This window comes from Pristiophorus japonicus, unplaced genomic scaffold (genome assembly GCF_044704955.1).
Source record: "Pristiophorus japonicus isolate sPriJap1 unplaced genomic scaffold, sPriJap1.hap1 HAP1_SCAFFOLD_449, whole genome shotgun sequence".
NCBI lineage: Eukaryota > Metazoa > Chordata > Chondrichthyes > Pristiophoridae > Pristiophorus > Pristiophorus japonicus.
In genome coordinates, this window is record NW_027254351.1 from 1 (window position 1) to 17898 (window position 17898).

The window sequence follows — 17898 nt, forward strand, 5'->3', positions numbered from 1 at the left end:
GAGAGGGGGGAGGGGGGGCGCGAGAGGGGGGAGCGAGAGGGAGGTAGGGGGGCGCGAGAGGGAGGGAGGGGGGCGCGAGAGGGGGGCCGCGAGAGGGAGGTGGGGGGGGCGAGAGGGAGGTGGGGGGGGGCGAGAGGGAGGTAGGGGGGGGCGAGAGGGAGGTGGGGGGGGCGAGAGGGGGGGGGGGGCGCGAGAGGGGGGAGCGAGAGGGAGGTAGGGGGGCGCGAGAGGGAGGTAGGGGGGCGCGAGAGGGAGGGAGGGGGGCGCGAGAGGGAGGGAGGGGGGCGCGAGAGGGAGGGAGGGGGGCGCGAGAGGGAGGGAGGGGGGCGCGAGAGGGAGGGAGGGGGGCGCGAGAGGGAGGGAGGGGGGCGCGAGAGGGAGGGAGGGGGGCGCGAGAGGGAGGGAGGGGGGCGCGAGAGGGGGGCCGCGAGAGGGAGGTGGGGGGGGCGAGAGGGAGGTGGGGGGGGGCGAGAGGGAGGTGGGGGGGGGGCGAGAGGGAGGTGGGGGGGGGCGAGAGGGAGGTGGGGGGGGCGAGAGGGAGGTGGGGGGGTCGCGAGAGGGAGGTAGGGGGGCGCGAGAGGGAGGTAGGGGGGGGCGAGAGGGAGGTGGGGGGGCGCGAGAGGGAGGTGGGGGGGGCGAGAGGGAGGTGGGGGGGCGAGAGGGAGGTGGGGGGGCGAGAGGGAGGTGGGGGGGGGCGAGAGGGAGGTGGGGGGGGGCGAGAGGGAGGTGGGGGGGGCGAGAGGGAGGTGGGGGGGTCGCGAGAGGGAGGTAGGGGGGCGCGAGAGGGAGGTAGGGGGGGGCGAGAGGGAGGTAGGGGGGGCGAGAGGGAGGTGGGGGGGCGCGAGAGGGAGGTGGGGGGGGCGAGAGAGAGGTGGGGGGGCGAGAGGGAGGTAGGGGGGGCGAGAGGGAGGTAGGGGGGGCGAGAGGGAGGTGGGGGGGGCGAGAGGGAGGTAGGGGGGGCGAGAGGGAGGTGGGGGGGGCGAGAGGGAGGTGGGGGGGGCGAGATGGATGTAGGGGGGCGCGAGGGGGAGGTAGGGGGGGGCGAGATGGATGTAGGGGGGCGCGAGGGGGAGGTGGGGGGGGCGAGAGGGAGGTAGGGGGGGCGAGAGGGAGGTGGGGGGGGCGAGAGGGAGGTAGGGGGGGCGAGAGGGAGGTGGGGGGGGCGAGAGGGAGGTGGGGGGGGCGAGAGGGAGGTGGGGGGGGCGAGAGGGAGGTGGGGGGGGCGAGAGGGAGGTGGGGGGGGCGAGAGGGAGGTGGGGGGGGCGAGAGGGAGGTAGGGGGGGCGAGAGGGAGGTGGGGGGGGCGAGAGGGAGGTAGGGGGGGCGAGAGGGAGGTAGGGGGGGCGAGAGGGAGGTAGGGGGGGCGAGAGGGAGGTAGGGGGGGCGAGAGGGAGGTAGGGGGGGCGAGAGGGAGGTAGGGGGGGGCGAGAGGGAGGTAGGGGGGGCGAGAGGGAGGTAGGGGGGGCGAGAGGGAGGTAGGGGGGGCGAGAGGGAGGTAGGGGGGGCGAGAGGGAGGTAGGGGGGGCGAGAGGGAGGTAGGGGGGGCGAGAGGGAGGTAGGGGGGGCGAGAGGGAGGTAGGGGGGGCGAGAGGGAGGTAGGGGGGGCGAGAGGGAGGTAGGGGGGGCGAGAGGGAGGTAGGGGGGGCGAGAGGGAGGTAGGGGGGGCGAGAGGGAGGTAGGGGGGGCGAGAGGGAGGTAGGGGGGGCGAGAGGGAGGTAGGGGGGGCGAGAGGGAGGTAGGGGGGGCGAGAGGGAGGTAGGGGGGGGCGAGAGGGAGGTGGGGGGGGCGCGAGAGGGAGGTAGGGGGCGCGAGAGGGAGGTAGGGGGCGCGAGAGGGAGGTAGGGGGCGCGAGAGGGAGGTAGGGGGCGCGAGAGGGAGGTAGGGGGCGCGAGAGGGAGGTAGGGGGGCGCGAGAGGGAGGTAGGGGGGCGCGAGAGGGAGGTAGGGGGGGCGAGAGGGAGGTAGGGGGGGGCGAGAGGGAGGTAGGGGGGGCGAGAGGGAGGTAGGGGGGGCGAGAGGGAGGTAGGGGGGGGCGAGAGGGAGGTAGGGGGGGCGAGAGGGAGGTAGGGGGGGCGAGAGGGAGGTGGGGGGGCGAGAGGGAGGTAGGGGGGCGAGAGGGAGGTAGGGGGGGCGAGAGGGAGGTAGGGGGGCGAGAGGGAGGTAGGGGGGCGAGAGGGAGGTGGGGGGGCGAGAGGGAGGTAGGGGGGGGCGAGAGGGAGGTGGGGGGGCGAGAGGGAGGTGGGGGGGCGAGAGGGGGGAGGGGGGCGAGAGGGGGGAGGGGGGGCGAGAGGGGGGACACGAGAGGGGGAGAGGGGGGGTGAGAATTAAACGGGTCTCTGCCTCTTACCTGCTGTGACTGCAGCCTGCGAGGGTTCCTGTGAATCAGAGTCTGTGAGTGATGGGGCCTGCTCCACTGACTGGGGAGAGAGAGACACACAGATCCGTCAGTCTGCAACGGTGGCAGAGCAAAATGGTTACAGTCTTTACAACAACCTGTATTGAAATAGCGCCTTTAACGTAGTGAAACGTCCCAAGGTGCATCACAGGAGTGTTATGAGACAACAGTTTGACCCCGAGACCCACAAGGACAAATTAGGACAGGTGACCAAAAGCTTGGTCAGAGAGGTCAGTTTTAAGGAGCGTCTTGAAGGAGGAGAGAGAGGTCGAGAGGTGGAGAGGTTTAGGGAGGGAGTTCCAGAGCTTGGGGCCCAGGCAACAGAAGGCACGGCCACCGATGGTGGAGCGATTATAATCAGGGATGCTCAGGGGGGCAGAATTAGAGGAGTGCAGACATCTCGGGGGGTGGGGGGGGGGAGGGGAAGGGTTGTGGTGCTGGAGGAGATTACAGAGATAGGGAGGGGGCGAGGGCCATGGAGGGATTTGCAAACAAGGATGAGAATTTTGAAATCAAGGCGTTGCTTAACCAGGAGCCAATGTAGGTCAGTGAGCACAGGGGGTGATGGGTGAGTGGGACTTGGTGCAAGTTAGGACATGGGGCAGTGAGCACAGGGGGTGATGGGTGAGCGGAACTTGGTGCGAATTAGGACACGGGGCAGTGAGCACAGGGGGTGATGGGTGAGCGGGACTGGGTGCAAGTTAGGACATGGGCAGTGAGCACAGGGGGTGATGGGTGAGTGGGACTGGGTGTGAGTTAGGACACGGGGCAGTGAGCACAGGGGGTGATGGGTGAGCGGGACTCGGTGCGAGTTAGGACACGGGGCAGTGAGCACAGGGGGTGATGGGTGAGCGGGACCCGGTGCGAGTTAGGACACGGGGCAGTGAGCACAGGGGGTGATGGGTGAGCGGGACTCGGTGCGAGTTCGGACACGGGGCAGTGAGCACAGGGGGTGATGGGTGAGCGGGACTTGGTGCGAGTTAGGACACAGGACAGTGAGCACAGGGGGTGATGGGTGAGCGGGACTTGGTGCGAGTTAGGACACGGGGCAGTGAGCACAGGGGATGATGGGTGAGCGGGACTGGGTGCGAGTTAGGACACGGGGCAGTGAGCATAGGGGGTGATGGGTGAGCGGGACTGGGTGTGAGTTAGGACAGGGGTCAGTGAGCACAGGGGGTGATGGGTGAGCGGGACTTGGTGCGAGTTAGGACAGGGGTCAGTGAGCACAGGGGGTGATGGGTGAGCGGGACTGGGTGTGAGTTAGGACACGGGGCAGCCAGCACAGGGGGTGATGGGTGAGCGGGACTGGGTGTGAGTTAGGACACGGGGCAGTGAGCACAGGGGGTGATGGGTGAGTGGGACTGGGTGTGAGTTAGGACACGGGGGCAGCCGAGTTTTGGATCACCTCCAGTTTACGTCGGGGAGAACGTGGGAGTCCAGCCAGGAGTGCGTTGGGATAGTTGAGTCTGGAGGTAACAAAGGCATGGATGAGGGCTTGCAATAAAAAAATTACAATTTAGAATAAAAAGCAGGTTACAAAAAGCCAATGGATCCTCGGTCTTAGACACAAATTACCAAAAGTAGCGAGGCAGATTAACAAGGCCGTGAAAAACAGCAATGAAGCACGGGGGGATCGTTGCTGGAGGGATGCAGTTGAAAAGCAGAGAAGTCATGTTAAAGTTGTATTGATGCTTGGTTCGAGCACATTTGGCGGTACTTTGCGTGGTTCTGGTCTCCAGATTATCCAAAGGATACAGGGGCACTGGAGAAGGTGCAAAACAGATTCACAAGGGTGAGACCAGAACTGAGAGTGATCACCATCAGGAGAGGATGAACTGGCCGTGGCTCAATTCTCGAGAAAACAGGACTAAGGGGTGACCCGATCGAGGCTTTAAAATGATGCCAGGGTTTGATAGGGTAGACGTGGAGAAGATGTTTCCACTGGTGGGCGAGTCCCCCTTTATTGCCAGGGGGGATGGAGTATAAAAGCAGGGAAGTCCTGCTACAACTGTACAGGGTATTGTTGAGGCCACACCTGGAGTACTGCGTGCAGTTTTGGTCTCCGTATTTGTGAAAGGATATACTTGCATTGGAGGCAGTTCAGAGAAGGTTCACTCGGTTGATTCCGGGGATGAGGGGGTTGACTTATGAGGAAAGGTTGAGGAGGTTGGGCCTCTACTCATTGGGATTCAGAAGAATGAGAGGTGATCTTATTGAAACGTATAAGATAATGAGGGGGCTCGACAGGGTGGATGCAGAGAGGATGTTTCCACTCATAGGGGAAACTAAAACTAGGGGGCATAGTCTCAGAATAAGGGGCCGCCCATTTAAAGCTGAGCTGAGGAGGAATTTCTTCTCTCAGAGGGTTGTAAATCTGTGGAATTCTCTGCCCCAGAGAGCTGTGGAGGCTGGGTCATTGAATATATTTAAGGTGGAGATCGACAGATTTTTGAGTGATAAGGGAGTGAAGGGTTATGGGGAGCGGGCGGGGAAGTGGAGCTGGGTCCATGATCGGATCAGCCATGATCTTATTGAATGGCGGAGCAGGCTCGAGGGGCCGAATGGCCGACTCCTGCTCCTGTTTTTTACGTTCTCAGCGGCCGTAAATACAGGACAGTCACGAATAAATCCAATGGGGAATTCAGAAGGAATGCCTTTACCCAGGGAGTGGTGAGAATGTGGAACTGGCTGCCACAGGGAGTGGTTGAGGCAATCAGCCATTGATACACTTGAGGGGAGGCGAGATAAGTGCACGAGGCAGACAGGAATAGGAGGATGTGTTGCTGGGGTGAGATGAGGAAGGGCTGGGAGGCGGCTGGTGCACAGACCAGTTGGGCTGAATGACCTGTTTCTGTGCTGTAAACTCGATGCAACGATGTGAACAGCGGCGCAGAGAACAACAGCAAATGGAGACGTTCACCCGAGCACAGCGGCGGTTCAGGCAACTAGGCTTTTGGGCCTAGTTTTTAGATGAGGTCTTGAAAGGGAAGGAGAGGTCTGAAAAGTCTTGGGAAAGGGCACAAGGCACAGGGTCTCTTCCAGAGAGAGGACACAGGGCGATGGGAAAAGGGCACGGGATTGGGGCTCTTCCAGAGAGGGGGCACAGGGCCTCTTCCAGAGAGGGGGCACAGGGCCTCTTCCAGAGAGAGGACACAGGGCCTCTTCCAGAGAGAGGACTCAGCGGCGATGGGTAAAGGGCACGGGATTGGGGCTCTTCCAGAGAGGGGGCACAGGGCGATGGGAAAAGGGCACGGGATTGGGGCTCTTCCAGAGAGGGGGCACAGGGCCTCTTCCAGAGAGGGGGCACAGGGCCTCTTCCAGAGAGAGGACACAGCGGCGATGGGTAAAGGGCACGGGATTGGGGCTCTTCCAGAGAGGGGGCACAGGGCCTCTTCCAGAGAGGGGGCACAGGGCCTCTTCCAGAGAGAGGACACAGGGCGATGGGACAAGGGCACGGGATCGGGGCTCTTCCAGAGAGGAGGCACAGGGCCTCTTCCAGAGAGAGGGCACAGGGCCTCTTCCAGAGAGAGGACACAGGGCGATGGGACAAGGGCACGGGATCGGGGCTCTTCCAGAGAGGAGGCACAGGGCCTCTTTTAGAGAAGGCACAGGGCGATGGGAAAAGGGCAAGGGATCGGGGCTCTTTCAGAGAGAGAGCTAGGGCGACGGGCTAAATGGCTTCCTTCTGGGCCTTGACTCGGTCACTCTTAAGCTCCCTTCCAAGTCAGAAGGTCATGAGATCGAGTCCCTCACTCCAGAGACACGAGCCCCACAAACCAGGGCTGACACACCCAGCGCCAGTACTGAGGGAGCGCCGCACTGTCGGAGGGGCAGTACTGAGGGAGCGCCGCACTGTCGGAGGGGCAGTACTGAGGGAGCGCCGCACTGTCGGAGGGGCAGTACTGAGGGAGCACCGCACTGTCGGAGGAGCAGTACTGAGGGAGTGCCGCACTGTCGGAGGGGCGGTACTGAAGGAGTGCCGCACTGTCGGAGGGGCAGTACTGCCTTTTCAGCCGGAGATAAAAGATCCCACGGAACACCATTTTGAAGAAGAGCACGGGGAGTTCTTCCCCGGTGTCCTGGGGCCAATATTTATCTCTCCGCCAGCAGAACGACAAGAGCAGTTTAACCAGGTCATCGCGCGCGGTTTGTGGGATCTCACTGTGCCACAAAATGGCGGCCGCGGATCCCCTGCACGACGAGATCCGAAGTGATGCGCAGGTGGCCAGGCGCTGTGTGAACTCCCGAGGAAGTGGAAGGTGTTGTGTCGACACAGGCTCTCTCCGACTCTCCCTGCGGCTTTGGACGACGTACCTGTGGCTGGGATGACACTCCCCCACCGGGCAGGAATGGGCTGAAGAGCTCCGGGTGAGGATGCACATCCTGCAGACAAACAAGGAAAGTGGTGTCAAGGAGAAATCAAAACATGCGGGTCACAACACCACAAGATCCAGGAGCAGGAGTCGGCCATTCGGCCCCTCGAGCCCGCTCCACCATTCAACGAGATCACGGCTGACCTTCGACCTCAACCCCACTTTCCTGCACTGTCCCCATATCCCTCGATTCCCTCACTATCCAAAAATCTAGCGATCTCGGCCTTGACTATACTCAAAGACTGAGCCTCCACAGCCCTCTGGGGCAGAGAATTCCAAAGATTCACCCCCCTCTGAGTGAAGAAGTTTCTCCTCATCTCAGTCCTAAATGGCCGACCCCTTATCCTGAGACTGTGTGACCCCTGGTTCTAGACTCCCCAGCCCGGGGGGGGGGGAACACCCTCCCTGCATCTACCCTGTCAAGCCCTGTTAGAATTTTGTCTGTTTCAATGAGATCACCTCTCATTCTTCTAAACTCCAGAGAATATCGACCTTGTTGACGGTACCATTTCCGATGGCAAAGGCACCTGCTCACAGGACAATCCTCATAGGACAATCCCCCCATCCCAGGAATCAGTCTGGTGAACCTTCGTTGCACTCCCTCTATGACAAGTATATCCTTCCTTCCTTCGGTAAGGAGACCCAAACTGTACACAATACTCCAGGTGTAGTCTCACAATATAACCGCAGTAAGACGTCTTTACACTTAGACTCAAATCCTCCTGTAATAAAGGCCAACATATCATTTGCTTTCTTAATCACCTGCTGTCCCTGCATGTTAACTTTCAGTGATTGGTGTACAAGGACACCCAGGTCCCTCTGAACACCAACATTTCCTGTGTGTAGGTGATGGAGGAGCAGGTATCTGAGAGTGGGACACACTGTGTGGGTGATGGAGGAGCAGGTATCTGAGAGTGGGACACACTGTGTGTGGGTGATGGAGGAGCAGGTATCTGAGAGTGGGACACACTGTGTGGGTGATGGGGGAGCAGGTATCTGAGAGTGGTACACACTGTGTGTGGGTGATGGAGGAGCAGGTATCTGAGAGTGGGACACACTGTGTGTGGGTGATGGAGGAGCAGGTATCTGAGAGTGGGACACACTGTGTGTGGGAGGGGCAGGTATCTGAGAGTGGGACACACTGTGTGGGTAATGGAGCAGGTATCTGAGAGTGGGACACACTGTGTGTGGGTGATGGAGGAGCAGGTATCTGAGAGTGGGACACACTGTGTGTGGGTGATGGAGGAGCAGGTATCTGAGAGTGGGACACACTGTGTGTGGGAGGGGCAGGTATCTGAGAGTGGGACACACTGTGTGGGTAATGGAGCAGGTATCTGAGAGTGGGACACAGTGTGTGTGTGATCGAGAAGCAGGTATCTGAGAGTGGGACACACTGTGTGTGGGTGATGGAGAAGCAGGTATCTGAGAGTGGGACACACTGTGTGTGGGTGATGGAGAGCAGGTATCTGAGAGTGGGACACACTGTGTGTGTGATGGAGGAGCAGGTATCTGAGAGTGGGACACACTGTGTGTGGGTGATGGAGGAGCAGGTATCTGAGAGTGGGACACACTGTGTGGGTGATGGAGGAGCAGGTATCTGAGAGTGGGACACACTGTGTGGGTGATGGAGGAGCAGGTATCTGAGAGTGGGACACACTGTGTGGGTGATGGAGGAGCAGGTATCTGAGAGTGGGACACACTGTGTGTGGGTGATGGAGGAGCAGGTATCTGAGAGTGGGACACACTGTGTGTGGGTGATGGAGGAGCAGGTATCTGAGAGTGGGACACACTGTGTGTGGGTGATGGAGGAGCAGGTATCTGAGAGTGGGACACACTGTGTGGGTGATGGAGGAGCAGGTATCTGAGAGTGGGACACACTGTGTGTGGGTGATGGAGGAGCAGGTATCTGAGAGTGGGACACACTGTGTGGGTGATGGAGGAGCAGGTATCTGAGAGTGGGACACACTGTGTGTGGGTGATGGAGCAGGTATCTGAAAATGGGACACACTGTGTGTGGGTGATGGGGGAGCAGGTATCTGAGAGTGGGACACACTGTGTGTGGGTGATGGAGGAGCAGGTATCTGAGAGTGGGACACACTGTGTGGGTGATGGAGGTGCAGGTATCTGAGAGTGGGACACACTGTGTGTGGGTGATGGAGCAGGTATCTGAGAGTGGGACACACTGTGTGTGGGTGATGGAGGAGCAGGTATCTGAGAGTGGGACACACTGTGTGTGGGTGATGGAGGAGCAGGTGTCTGAGAGTGGGACACACTGTATGTGGGTGATGGAGGAGCAGGTATCTGAGAGTGGGACACACTGTGTGTGGGTGATAGAGGAGCAGGTATCTGAGAGTGGGACACACTGTGTGTGGGTGATGGAGGAGCAGGTATCTGAGAGTGGGACACACTGTGTGCGTGATGGAGGAGCAGGTATCTGAGAGTGGGACACACTGTGTGGGTGATGGAGGAGCAGGTATCTGAGAGTGGGACACACTGTGTGTGGGTGATGGAGGAGCAGGTATCTGAGAGTGGGACACACTGTGTGTGGGTGATGGAGGAGCAGGTATCTGAGAGTGGGACACACTGTGTGGGTGATGGAGGAGCAGGTATCTGAGAGTGGGACACACTGTGTGTGGGTGATGGAGGAGCAGGTATCTGAGAGTGGGACACACTGTGTGTGGGTGATGGAGGAGCAGGTATCTGAGAGTGGGACACACTGTGTGTGGGTGATGGAGGAGCAGGTATCTGAGAGTGGGACACAGTGTGTGGGTGCTGGAGGAGCAGGAATCTGAGAGTGGGACACACTGTGTGTGGGTGATGGAGCAGCAGGTATCTGAGAGTGGGACACACTGTGTGGGTAATGGAGCAGGTATCTGAGAGTGGGACACACTGTGTGTGGGTGATGGAGGAGCAGGTATGAGAGTGGGACACACTGTGTGTGGGTGATGGAGGAGCAGGTATCTGAGAGTGGGACACACTGTGTGTGGATGATGGAGGAGCAGGTATCTGAGAGTGGGACACAGTGTGTGGGTAATGGAGGAGCAAGTATCTGAGAGTGGGACACACTGTGTGTGGGTGATGGAGGAGCAGGTATCTGAGAGTGGGACACACTGTGTGGGTGATGGAGGAGCAGGTATCTGAGAGTGGGACACACTGTGTGTGGGTGATGGAGGAGCAGGTATCTGAGAGTGGGACACACTGTGTGTGGGTGATGGAGGAGCAGGTATCTGAGAGTGGGACACAGTGTGTGGGTGCTGGAGGAGCAGGAATCTGAGAGTGGGACACACTGTGTGTGGGTGATGGAGCAGCAGGTATCTGAGAGTGGGACACACTGTGTGGGTAATGGAGCAGGTATCTGAGAGTGGGACACACTGTGTGTGGGTGATGGAGGAGCAGGTATGAGAGTGGGACACACTGTGTGTGGGTGATGGAGGAGCAGGTATCTGAGAGTGGGACACACTGTGTGTGGGTGATGGAGGAGCAGGTATCTGAGAGTGGGACACACTGTGTGGGTAATGGAGGAGCAAGTATCTGAGAGTGGGACACACTGTGTGTGGGTGATGGAGGAGCAGGTATCTGAGAGTGGGACACACTGTGTGGGTGATGGAGGAGCAGGTATCTGAGAGTGGGACACACTGTGTGTGGGTGATGGAGGAGCAGGTATGAGAGTGGGACACACTGTGTGTGGGTGATGGAGGAGCAGGTATCTGAGAGTGGGACACACTGTGTGTGGATGATGGAGGAGCAGGTATCTGAGAGTGGGGCATACTGTGTGTGGGTGATGGAGGAGCAGGTATCTGAGAGTGGGACACACTGTGTGTGGGTGATGGGGGAGCAGGTATCTGAGAGTGGGACACACTGTGTGGGTGATGGAGCAGGTATCTGAGAGTGGGACACACTGTGTGTGGGTGATGGAGCAGCAGGTATCTGAGAGTGGGACACACTGTGTGGGTAATGGAGCAGGTATCTGAGAGTGGGACACACTGTGTGTGGGTGATGGAGGAGCAGGTATGAGAGTGGGACACACTGTGTGTGGGTGATGGAGGAGCAGGTATCTGAGAGTGGAACACACTGTGTGTGGATGATGGAGGAGCAGGTATCTGAGAGTGGGGCATACTGTGTGTGGGTGATGGAGGAGCAGGTATCTGAGAGTGGGACACACTGTGTGTGGGTGATGGGGGAGCAGGTATCTGAGAGTGGGACACACTGTGTGTGGGTGATGGACAGCAGGTATCTGAGAGTGGGACACACTGTGTGTGGGTGATGGAGGAGCAGGTATCTGAGAGTGGGACACACTGTGTGTGGGTGATGGAGGAGCAGGTATCTGAGAGTGGGACACACTGTGTGGGTGATGGAGGAGCAGGTATCTGAGAGTGGAACACACTGTGTGTGGGTGATGGAGGAGCAGGTATCTGAGAGTGGGACACACTGTGTGTGTGATGGAGGAGCAGTTATCTGAGAGTGGGACACACTGTGTGTGGGTGATGGAGAGCAGGTATCTGAGAGTGGGACACACTGTGTGTGGGTGATGGAGGAGCAGGTATCTGAGAGTGGGACACACTGTGTGTGGGTGATGGAGGAGCAGGTATCTGAGAGTGGGACACACTGTGTGGGTGATGGAGGAGCAGGTATCTGAGAGTGGGACACACTGTGTGGGTGATGGAGGAGCAGGTATCTGAGAGTGGGACACACTGTGTGTGGGAGGGGCAGGTATCTGAGAGTGGGACACACTGTGTGGGTGATAGAGGAGCAGGTATCTGAGAGTGGGACACACTGTGTGTGGGTGATGGAGGAGCAGGTATCTGAGAGTGGGACACACTGTGTGGGTGATGGAGGAGCAGGTATCTGAGAGTGGGACACACTGTGTGTGGGTGATGGAGGAGCAGGTATCTGAGAGTGGGACACACTGTGTGTGGGTGATGGGGGAGCAGGTATCGGAGAGTGGGACACACTGTGTGTGGGTGATGGGGAAGCAGGTATCTGAGAGTGGGACACACTGTGTGTGGGTGATGGAGGAGCAGGTATCTGAGAGTGGGACACACTGTTTGTGGGTGATGGAGGAGCAGGTATCTGAGAGTGGGACACACTGTGTGGGTGATGGAGGAGCAGGTATCTGAGAGTGGGACACACTGTGTGTGGGTGATGGAGCAGGTATCTGAAAATGGGACACACTGTGTGTGGGTGATGGGGGAGCAGGTATCTGAGAGTGGGACACACTGTGTGTGGGTGATGGAGCAGCAGGTATCTGAGAGTGGGACACACTGTGTGGGTAATGGAGCAGGTATCAGAGTGGGACACACTGTGTGTGGGTGATGGAGGAGCAGGTATGAGAGTGGGACACACTGTGTGTGGGTGATGGAGGAGCAGGTATCTGAGAGTGGGACACACTGTGTGTGGATGATGGAGGAGCAGGTATCTGAGAGTGGGGCATACTGTGTGTGGGTGATGGAGGAGCAGGTATCTGAGAGTGGGACACACTGTGTGTGGGTGATGGGGGAGCAGGTATCTGAGAGTGGGACACACTGTGTGTGGGTGATGGACAGCAGGTATCTGAGAGTGGGACACACTGTGTGTGGGTGATGGAGGAGCAGGTATCTGAGAGTGGGACACACTGTGTGGGTAATGGAGGAGCAAGTATCTGAGAGTGGGACACACTGTGTGTGGGTGATGGAGGAGCAGGTATCTGAGATGGGACACACTCTGTGGGTGATGGAGGAGCAGGTATCTGAGAGTGGGACACACTGTGTGTGGGTGATGGAGGAGCAGGTATCTGAGAGTGGGACACACTGTGTGTGGGTGATGGAGGAGCAGGTATCTGAGAGTGGGACACACTGTGTGGGTGATGGAGGAGCAGTTATCTGAGAGTGGGACACACTGTGTGTGGGTGATGGAGGATCAGGTATCTGAGAGTGGGACACACTGTGTGTGTGTGATGGAGGAGCAGGTATCTGAGAGTGGGACACACTGTGTGTGTGTGATGGAGGAGCAGGTATCTGAGAGTGGGACACACTGTGTGTGGGTGATGGAGGAGCAGGTATCTGAGAGTGGGACACACTGTGTGTGGGTGATGGAGGAGCAGGTATCTGAGAGTGGGACACACTGTGTGTGGGAGGGGCAGGTATCTGAGAGTGGGACACACTGTGTGGGTAATGGAGCAGGTATCTGAGAGTGGGACACAGTGTGTGTGTGATCGAGAAGCAGGTATCTGAGAGTGGGACACACTGTGTGTGGGTGATGGAGAAGCAGGTATCTGAGAGTGGGACACACTGTGTGTGTGATGAAGGAGCAGGTATCTGAGAGTGGGACACACTGTGTGTGGGTGATGGAGGAGCAGGTATCTGAGAGTGGGACACACTGTGTGGGTGATGGAGGAGCAGGTATCTGAGAGTGGGACACACTGTGTGGGTGATGGAGGAGCAGGTATCTGAGAGTGGGACACACTGTGTGTGGGAGGGGCAGGTATCTGAGAGTGGGACACACTGTGTGGGTGATAGAGGAGCAGGTATCTGAGAGTGGGACACACTGTGTGTGGGTGATGGAGGAGCAGGTATCTGAGAGTGGGACACACTGTGTGGGTGATGGAGGAGCAGGTATCTGAGAGTGGGACACACTGTGTGTGGGTGATGGAGGAGCAGGTATCTGAGAGTGGGACACACTGTGTGTGGGTGATGGGGGAGCAGGTATCGGAGAGTGGGACACACTGTGTGTGGGTGATGGGGAAGCAGGTATCTGAGAGTGGGACACACTGTGTGTGTGTGATGGAGGAGCAGGTATCTGAGAGTGGGACACACTGTGTGGGTGATGGAGGAGCAGGTATCTGAGAGTGGGACACACTGTGTGGGTGATGGAGGAGCAGGTATCTGAGAGTGGGACACACTGTGTGTGGGTGATGGAGGAGCAGGTATCTGAGAGTGGGACACACTGTGTGTGGGTGATGGAGGAGCAGGTATCTGAGAGTGGGACACACTGTGTGGGTAATGGAGGAGCAGGTATCTGAGAGTGGGACACACTGTGTGGGTGATGGAGGAGCAGGTATCTGAGAGTGGGACACACTGTGTGTGGGTGATAGAGGAGCAGGTATCTGAGAGTGGGACACACTGTGTGTGGGTGATGGAGGAGCAGGTATCTGAGAGTGGGACACACTGTGTGCGTGATGGAGGAGCAGGTATCTGAGAGTGGGACACACTGTGTGGATGATGGAGCAGGTATCTGAGAGTGGGACACACTGTGTGTGGGTGATGGAGGAGCAGGTATCTGAGAGTGGGACACACTGTGTGTGGGTGATGGAGGAGCAGGTATCTGAGAGTGGGGCACACTGTGTGGGTGATGGAGGAGCAGGTATCTGAGAGTGGGACACACTGTGTGTGGGTGATGGAGGAGCAGGTATCTGAGAGTGGGACACACTGTGTGCGTGATGGAGGAGCAGGTTTCTGAGAGTGGGACACAGTGTGTGGGTGCTGGAGGAGCAGGAATCTGAGAGTGGGACACACTGTGTGTGGGTGATGGAGCAGCAGGTATCTGAGAGTGGGACACACTGTGTGGGTAATGGAGCAGGTATCTGAGAGTGGGACACACTGTGTGTGGGTGATGGAGGAGCAGGTATGAGAGTGGGACACATTGTGTGTGGGTGATGGAGGAGCAGGTATCTGAGAGTGGGACACACTGTGTGTGGATGATGGAGGAGCAGGTATCTGAGAGTGGGGCACACTGTGTGGGTGATGGGGGAGCAGGTATCTGAGAGTGGGACACACTGTGTGTGGGTGATGGAGGAGCAGGTATCTGAGAGTGGGACACACTGTGTGTGGGTGATGGAGGAGCAGGTATCTGAGAGTGGGACACACTGTGTGTGGGTGATGGAGGAGCAGGTATCTGAGAGTGGGACACACTGTGTGGGTAATGGAGGAGCAAGTATCTGAGTGGGACACACTGTGTGTGGGTGATGGAGGAGCAGGTATCTGAGAGTGGGACGCACTGTGTGGGTGATGGAGGAGCAGGTATCTGAGAGTGGGACACACTGTGTGTGGGTGATGGAGGAGCAGGTATCTGAGAGTGGGACACACTGTGTGTGGGTGATGGAGGAGCAGGTATCTGAGAGTGGGACACACTGTGTGGGTGATGGAGGAGCAGGTATCTGAGAGTGGGACACACTGTGTGTAGGTGATGGAGGAGCAGGTATCTGAGAGTGGGACACACTGTGTGTGGGTGATGGAGGAGCAGGTATCTGAGAGTGGGACACAGTGTGTGTGGGTGATGGAGGAGCAGGTATCTGAGAGTGGGACACACTGTGTGTGGGTGATGGAGCAGGTATCTGAGAGTGGGACACACTGTGTGTGGGTGATGGAGGAGCAGGTATCTGAGAGTGGGACACAGTGTGTGTGGGTGATGGAGGAGCAGGTATCTGAGAGTGGGACACACTGTGTGTGGGTGATGGAGCAGGTATCTGAGAGTGGGACACACTGTGTGTGGGTGATGGAGGAGCAGGTATCTGAGAGTGGGACACACTGTGTGGGTAATGGAGGAGCAGGTATCTGAGAGTGGGACACACTGTGTGGGTAATGGAGGAGCAGGTATCTGAGAGTGGGACACACTGTGTGTGGATGATGGAGGAGCAGGTATCTGAGAGTGGGGCACACTGTGTGGGTGATGGGGGAGCAGGTATCTGAGAGTGGGACACACTGTGTGTGGGTGATGGAGGAGCAGGTATCTGAGAGTGGGACACACTGTGTGTGGGTGATGGAGGAGCAGGTATCTGAGAGTGGGACACACTGTGTGTGGGTGATGGAGGAGCAGGTATCTGAGAGTGGGACACACTGTGTGGGTAATGGAGGAGCAAGTATCTGAGTGGGACACACTGTGTGTGGGTGATGGAGGAGCAGGTATCTGAGAGTGGGACACACTGTGTGGGTGATGGAGGAGCAGGTATCTGAGAGTGGGACACACTGTGTGTGGGTGATGGAGGAGCAGGTATCTGAGAGTGGGACACACTGTGTGTGGGTGATGGAGGAGCAGGTATCTGAGAGTGGGACACACTGTGTGGGTGCTGGAGGAGCAGGTATCTGAGAGTGGGACACACTGTGTGTGGGTGATGGAGGAGCAGGTATCTGAGAGTGGGACACACTGTGTGTGGGTGATGGAGGAGCAGGTATCTGAGAGTGGGACACAGTGTGTGTGGGTGATGGAGGAGCAGGTATCTGAGAGTGGGACACACTGTGTGTGGGTGATGGAGCAGGTATCTGAGAGTGGGACACACTGTGTGTGGGTGATGGAGGAGCAGGTATCTGAGAGTGGGACACAGTGTGTGTGGGTGATGGAGGAGCAGGTATCTGAGAGTGGGACACACTGTGTGTGGGTGATGGAGGAGCAGGTATCTGAGAGTGGGACACACTGTGTGGGTGATGGAGGAGCAGGTATCTGAGAGTGGGACACACTGTGTGGGTGATGGAGGAGCAGGTATCTGAGAGTGGGACACACTGTGTGTGGGAGGGGCAGGTATCTGAGAGTGGGACACACTGTGTGGGTGATAGAGGAGCAGGTATCTGAGAGTGGGACACACTGTGTGTGGGTGATGGAGGAGCAGGTATCTGAGAGTGGGACACACTGTGTGTGGGTGATGGAGGAGCAGGTATCTGAGAGTGGGACACACTGTGTGTGGGAGGGGCAGGTATCTGAGAGTGGGACACACTGTGTGGGTAATGGAGCAGGTATCTGAGAGTGGGACACAGTGTGTGTGTGATCGAGAAGCAGGTATCTGAGAGTGGGACACACTGTGTGTGGGTGATGGAGAAGCAGGTATCTGAGAGTGGGACACACTGTGTGTGTGATGAAGGAGCAGGTATCTGAGAGTGGGACACACTGTGTGTGGGTGATGGAGGAGCAGGTATCTGAGAGTGGGACACACTGTGTGGGTGATGGAGGTGCAGGTATCTGAGAGTGGGACACACTGTGTGGGTGATGGAGGAGCAGGTATCTGAGAGTGGGACACACTGTGTGTGGGTGATGGAGGGGCAGGTATCTGAGAGTGGGACACACTGTGTGCGTGATGGAGGAGCAGGTTTCTGAGAGTGGGACACAGTGTGTGGGTGCTGGAGGAGCAGGAATCTGAGAGTGGGACACACTGTGTGTGGGTGATGGAGCAGCAGGTATCTGAGAGTGGGACACACTGTGTGGGTAATGGAGCAGGTATCTGAGAGTGGGACACACTGTGTGTGGGTGATGGAGGAGCAGGTATGAGAGTGGGACACATTGTGTGTGGGTGATGGAGGAGCAGGTATCTGAGAGTGGGACACACTGTGCGTGGATGATGGAGGAGCAGGTATCTGAGAGTGGGGCACACTGTGTGGGTGATGGGGGAGCAGGTATCTGAGAGTGGGACACACTGTGTGTGGGTGATGGAGGAGCAGGTATCTGAGAGTGGGACACACTGTGTGTGGGTGATGGAGGAGCAGGTATCTGAGAGTGGGACACACTGTGTGTGGGTGATGGAGGAGCAGGTATCTGAGAGTGGGACACACTGTGTGGGTAATGGAGGAGCAAGTATCTGAGTGGGACACACTGTGTGTGGGTGATGGAGGAGCAGGTATCTGAGAGTGGGACACACTGTGTGGGTGATGGAGGAGCAGGTATCTGAGAGTGGGACACACTGTGTGTGGGTGATGGAGGAGCAGGTATCTGAGAGTGGGACACACTGTGTGTGGGTGATGGAGGAGCAGGTATCTGAGAGTGGGACACACTGTGTGGGTGATGGAGGAGCAGGTATCTGAGAGTGGGACACACTGTGTGTGGGTGATGGAGGAGCAGGTATCTGAGAGTGGGACACACTGTGTGTGGGTGATGGAGGAGCAGGTATCTGAGAGTGGGACACACTGTATGGGTAATGGAGGAGCAGGTATCTGAGAGTGGGACACACTGTGTGGGTAATGGAGGAGCAGGTATCTGAGAGTGGGACACACTGTGTGGGTGATGGAGGAGCAGGTATCTGAGAGTGGGACACACTGTGTGGGTGATGGAGGAGCAGGTATCTGAGAGTGGGACACACTGTGTGTGGGTGATGGAGGAGCAGGTATCTGAGAGTGGGACACACTGTGTGTGGGTGATGGAGGAGCAGGTATCTGAGAGTGGGACACACTGTGTGG

The 17898-nt window shown here is 58.2% G+C and overlaps 1 protein-coding gene across 1 annotated transcript in view; it reads right to left on the reverse strand.

Moving 5' to 3' along the window:
* Positions 1-2345: 2345 nt before the first annotated feature.
* LOC139251822 (E3 ubiquitin-protein ligase RNF31-like) overlaps positions 2346-17898 on the reverse strand; it is a gene marked incomplete at its 3' end in the record, with an annotated part of 193743 nt that continues 178190 nt past the window's right edge. Inside the window, exons 5-6 of the mRNA XM_070873311.1 lie at positions 6708-6776; positions 2346-2415 (exon numbers count right to left, since the gene is read on the reverse strand). Of these exons, the coding sequence (XP_070729412.1) occupies positions 2346-2415; positions 6708-6776 (139 nt within the window). The remainder of the gene's footprint in view (positions 2416-6707; positions 6777-17898) is intronic.